Raw genomic sequence first — 6,105 nt, 5'->3', positions numbered from 1 at the left:
AGAGAGAGAGAGAGAGAGAGAGAGAGAGAGAGAGAGAGAGAGAGAGAGAGAGAGAGAGAGAGAGAGAGAGAGAGAGAGAGTCTGATGGGTATCGCGCGCCAATCCTATATATTGTGATCATATATAGGTTTTAATATCGAGTGGCCATTGTAGGCCGTGACGCCGCGCCCAGCTAGCTCTGTCTCAAATGACTGGCATGTTGTCTCCACTGTACAAACAAGATTTTGTATCGTCGTTGTTGCACAGTATAGCGGAAGACATGACAGTACGTTCTATCTGGTTTGCGAGCCTCACTGAGATTTTGTTACTAATCATACTCCCACTGTGTACAGACATTAAAATTGCGACTAACTATCTGATAATAACAACTGTGGCAATTAGGTGTTACAGGTGAAAGGATTTTTATTAATTTACACAAAAGACATGGTAAAAACGAAAAGTATTACTTTTGTCAACTATACTGGTGAGGGCGCTTTACAGAGGAAACATTTCGAAACACACGGATGAAAAATGGCGACTAGCAACATACCAACAAACCTAACATAACAAGAAATTGTTCCATATATGCGTCTATATGTGTCCAAGAGAGGGTACGGGTGGCAAACACAGCAGCTAATGAGTGATCGAAAATATAGACTGTCGAATTTCCAGAGCCATGTGTGTCAATTCTAGTAGATGAGGATCCGAAGCTAACAAAGTTCTGGAATCGGATTCAATCAAGTGCGCTTCATACATAACGTAACATTGCATAGTTAATCGTGACATGAATGATTTATGTTATATTTGAAAAAAGGGAGATAAATAATCGCACTGTTTCCAAACACGTGCCGAGTTCATCTGTAGGAGTGTACCTTCTATTGTCATCGTCTGCAGGGAAATCCTGCTAAAAGACTTGACCATCAACGTGCGTGCATCTACAATCTGTGGAAAAAATTCTTTGACAGCGGCGCACTGTGATTCGTTCATTGATACTCTCAAGTACCAAGATGAGCAGTCCGATATCAAGCCTCAAGAAATCGAAGAAAACTGCTTTACCAGGCAACAATCAGCCAGGGTAAGTTGTCGCGGTGTTTTGTCGTTGAATCTAGCAGTCGAACGTGGTAGCTTGTTCAGATTGAAACCCAAACTGTCATAGTTTATTTAGTTAATGTGTACTGACTACTGTTGCAAGTCGTGGCTCAGTGCAGAACTGCTGAAATCAGTGTTTTACTACATGTACGGGAGAGGCACATCGTTAAAATCTATGTGAGTTCCCCAGTAAATTTACCGGGGTTCCTAAACAAAATTTGGTCACTGTATGGGAAACTATGCTTTTTTGAAGTTATTTTTTTCTGTGCTTTTTAATTATCATTCTGGGAATTGCATTAAAAATAAGTACATTTTGCAATAATGTATCATATGACTTTTGAGTGCCCGTGAAACTATTAAAAGCTCACCAAAAAAAAACAAATAACGTTATAATTATTAAAAGTACTGGAAACTTGGCTAGTTTGACCTGACATACCCTATTTCTATTACCAGGGTTCCCTAAATATCCCTAGCAAAAACACTGAGAAAATACAATAGAAAAAATTTAATTTTATTCTGGACATGCATACAGCATTCACTCGTGGCAGCTGATACAAATCTGGTTTATGCTAGGGAGTCTAACACTATTCCTATCCCATACCTGACATTAGATCTAACCCCCTAACATGAATAAAAATGCATACATTCTTGTTGAGTTGGTCCACTCTTCTGCATTCCTGTCTTTAATCAAATTGAATCACGTTCATTCGTAACAACTACCAACACAGCAATTCCTGTTTAGAATAACCAGTTCACTGTATCCTTAGCCATTGTCATTTTTTTCACAGAAACACAGAGTTGATTTATTTATTTGTTCTCTCTATGCAGACAAAGGCCAGTTCCATTCAGGTTTCCACAGTATTCAGGTAAGGTATGATGGCAGCTTAGAAGACTTTGTAGCTAGGAGACTGTTATGTATGTGGATACTTGTATTAGGAAAGACTTCGATTCCATTTTTTTTTTTTTTTTTTTTTTTTGCAGTAATTAGTGTTTTTAAATGTAATTTTGCATTATTTGCCTTTTCTCTTTCTGTTTACTTTGGTTTGCAAAAAGTAAAGTCAGATTCGAGTTCATCAGTATACAATATCAAAAAAAAATGTATACCTTTGGGCCTGTTTCTGTTGCTTGCACTCATGTATAGGTGAATATGTATGACATATGTTGAGGTATAAACTCCATCATTACAAGGCTTCCTAGATATTGACAATATGATGCCACGTTACATAAATTTGGAGTGCGTGGCATTGCACATACTACATGCAATGTAAATCTATTTTTCATGAGATTTTTTCCTCTTCGGTTTAAATACACAGATTTTGTTTTCAATCAATTTTACAGACGATGAAGACAGATTACTGAGTGAAATCACCACCCCTGGGTCTACGTCATCTAGGCAGAGTAACTATAGTTATTTTGGTGACAGTACCAGCAGAAAGAGAGATACTGGTATGCTTCCAGGTCTCCAGTTACCAAAACTTACCAGTCCATCAGCCATGTCAGCCACTCGTAAGTAATTCATCTCAGGGTCACTCAGTCTACACCATAGTTGATGATGCAAAATCACATTTAGCATGTTTAGGCCAACTAAAACATTTTGTACTCAGCTTAAAATTTAACTGCAAACACTTCACATGTTCATGTAGTGATTTTGTTTAAATAAGGCCAGGTAAAATCTATCTGAGTCACCAGTCATTTTTCCACGGTTGTCCAGCAAATTATGGTTTCAGGTATGGAAATTTATGGACATTTTAATCACCCCCACCCCCACCCCCACCCCTGAGTTCTCAAACTCTGGCAAAACACAGTTTGGGGGGAAAATTCATGAAAATGGTATAAAAGTCATAAATTTAGATGAAATTACACACTCACAAAGTGGAGTTCAAAAACAACATTACTGACGTTTAAACGATATGTTATGAGAAACATTCACCATATTATGCAGACAATCTACATGTATTTTTACTTGGCCTTAGGGGGTCTTACCCAGACCCTCCTTGTAAACTTCACCTAACCCTAACTCCCTAACTACAATACAAAATGCATAATATCTATTGTTGCATATGGACTTCTTTGTTTTGACTATGGAAAGAATATGTTCCTAAGAATATGATGTGGCTATAACACACTTATTGCCTTCCCTTATTTGGGCACTAATTAACATATTACTCCTTATGTTGTTATATTTTATTTATATATTATATTTATTTTTCTGAAGCTTTCAGCCTCAGGGGAAATTGTTCAGTAAAATTTCAGTGTTCAGCAAAATTAAAGATTTTGAATTTTTTTAAATATTTATTTGTAATATTTTGCATCATTTATAGTGGCCTATATGCAGTGATTGTTTAAAATCTCATTGTTTGAATCCTCTATTCTCACTCTATTGTTATCTTATCAGTGGAGCCGTAACGATAAACTGTGGTTATTCTTTTGTTCTAGACTACCTTTTTCTGTAATCTGCAAGACAAGTATTTTTCACTACACTAAAATTCCATGATTTTCATAATTTCACATTTTTTTTTTCCATTTCAGCTCCAAATGATTATGAATTAATGACCAGTATGATGAACAAGATAGCATTATTGGAGAAAAGAGTTACATTTTATAGTAAAGAAATTATTGAAAAAGTAAGTTTAGTGCTGGATAGCCATGAATTCCTACTGGATTCTACTAGATATCTCTAGAATCCAGTAAACTCAATACTGCTTGAGTTTTTAATGGATACTGAACACTTTGTGCAGAGTGAGTGTGCATGTTACTCATTCTGGTGAGTGTGCATGTTACTCATTCTGGTGAGTGTGCACGTTACTCATTCTGGTGAGTGTGCATGTTACTCATTCTGGTGAGTGTGCATGTTACTCATTCTGGTGAGTGTGCATGTTACTCATTCTGGTGAGTGTGCATGTTACTCATTCTGGTGAGTTTGCATGTTACTCATTCTGGTGAGTGTGCATGTTACTCAGTCATTCTGGTGAGTGTGCACTTTACTCATTCTGGTGAGTGTGCATGTTACTCATTCTGGTGAGTGTGCATGTTACTCATTCTGGTGAGTTTGCATGTTACTCATTCTGGTGAGTGTGCATGTTACTCATTCTGGTGAGTGTGCATGTTACTCATTCTGGTGAGTTTGCATGTTACTCATTCTGGTGAGTGTGCATGTTACTCATTCTGGTGAGTGTGCATGTTACTCATTCTGGTGAGTGTGTACTTTACTCATTCTGGTTAGTGTGTACTTTACTCATTCTGGTGAGTTTGCACGTTACTCATTCTGGTTAGTTTGCACTTTACTCATTCTGGGGAGTGTGCACATATTACTCATTCTGGTGAGTGTGCACTTTACTCATTCTGGTGAGTGTGCACGTTACTCATTCTGGTGAGTGTGCACTTTACTCATTCTGGTGAGTGTGCACTTTACTCATTCTGGTGAGTGTGCACTTTACTCATTCTGGTGAGTGTGCACTTTAGTCATTCTGGTGAGTGTGTACTTTACTCATTCTGATGAGTGTGCATGTTACTCATTCTGGTTAGTGTGTACTTTACTCATTCTGGGGAGTTTGCATGTTACTCATTCTGGTGAGTGTACACGTTACTCATTCTGATGAGTGTGTACTTTACTCATTCTGGTGAGTGTGCATCAATTTACACATCTCTTGTCATCCTACATATGAACACAAAACTCCTCTTTGAGCTTGAAGCTAGGAATACATGAGGTAAAAAACCAACATACTCACAGGGTTTTAGAAACAGCAGTGATTGTTAGTGGTATTAAGTTGCTAAATTTAACCACATTTTGTTTGCATATGGAGCAAAAGTGTGATTTTCGAAGTAGAATTTTGCTGGTAGATGCAAAAAAAAATGTGTGGTCTGGCTAGAGTTATTACAACATGTTTTATAGATGTCTGGATTTATTGACTTATTTCACATTTTCAGTCAAGGTTAGCTTCAATAATTCATCCAGTTATTCTTTTCTTATCCAGAAAAATGTAGAAATTTATCTTTGACACAAATTCTGAGTTCCTAAGAATTTCTTTTCTGTCGAACCATGTGTCTATGTATAAATGAATGCTTTAATATTTTTCATAATTATCATGTGTGTTATTAAAAAGAAATTGATTTTATTTGCAGGATAAAAAAATAAAAATTCTTGAAGAGAAATGTCTTCTGCTATCTAGATACAAAGGTAAGGTTTATATATATAAAGAGATAACGAAATGAATAAATTAAAAAACAAAAATTCATAAATGAATGTATAACTAGATTAAAAAAATTGTGAATGTGTTCTGAGAGGCAAAACAGTGGCATTTCAAAGCTCTGATGTCTATTTTTGTTTCATAATATTACATTCAGTGTAGATGAAACCCAATAGGAATATTTGATATCGTTGTTGGTAAAAAAAACTACATTAAAGAACTTAAAAATAAAATATAGCACTATATGTCCTGCCAGTAACTCTTTCACAAAGTGCTACAACTGAATTCTATCAACCTGCCTAGTTTGCCTGTCTCAAGCTGTGCAGAAATTATCTAATTTTGGTGAGTTTTTCTATTTACATGTATCACAGTGTGAGCTTTCACTCTCTGATGTTTAATTGTTAACACATATTACATTTACACACACACACACACACACACACACACACACACACACAGACACAGACACAGACACCCCACAGACACACACAAACAAACAGACACCCACCCACCCACACAGACACACACCCCACAGACACAGACACCCACCCACACAGACACCCACAGACACAGACAGATAGACAGACACCCCCTCCATACACACACACACAGACAGACAGACACACACACACACACACACACACACACACAGTAAAATGACAACTTCAGTGAAAACTGTGAACTCAATGCATGCTCTGTGTTTCACAACAAGCTATATGTGAGTGTGTAGTGAGATTTATCTGATTAACAATGTGTCTCTATAGTGATTAGTGAGGTAGACTTTTTTGATTTAAAACAAACAAACTCATCACATGTAGGTAGTTTTAGCACAGTTGTGGCAGGTAAACTC

The 6,105-nt window shown here is 36.8% G+C and overlaps 1 protein-coding gene across 1 annotated transcript in view; it reads left to right on the top strand.

Annotated features, from left to right (window-relative positions):
- Positions 1-959: 959 nt before the first annotated feature.
- The window catches only part of LOC144432760 (UBX domain-containing protein 11-like), a 14,053-nt gene continuing 8,907 nt past the window's right edge, over positions 960-6,105 (top strand). The window contains exons 1-5 of the mRNA XM_078121035.1: positions 960-1,054; positions 1,897-1,934; positions 2,407-2,574; positions 3,598-3,692; positions 5,191-5,245. Coding sequence (XP_077977161.1) covers positions 987-1,054; positions 1,897-1,934; positions 2,407-2,574; positions 3,598-3,692; positions 5,191-5,245 — 424 coding nt within the window. The 5' untranslated portion in view covers positions 960-986. The remainder of the gene's footprint in view (positions 1,055-1,896; positions 1,935-2,406; positions 2,575-3,597; positions 3,693-5,190; positions 5,246-6,105) is intronic.

The sequence above is a fragment of the Glandiceps talaboti genome, chromosome 3, assembly GCF_964340395.1.
Source record: "Glandiceps talaboti chromosome 3, keGlaTala1.1, whole genome shotgun sequence".
NCBI lineage: Eukaryota > Metazoa > Hemichordata > Enteropneusta > Spengelidae > Glandiceps > Glandiceps talaboti.
Note: the sequence above shows the minus strand (reverse complement) of the source record. Positions and strands in the feature narration are given on the sequence as shown.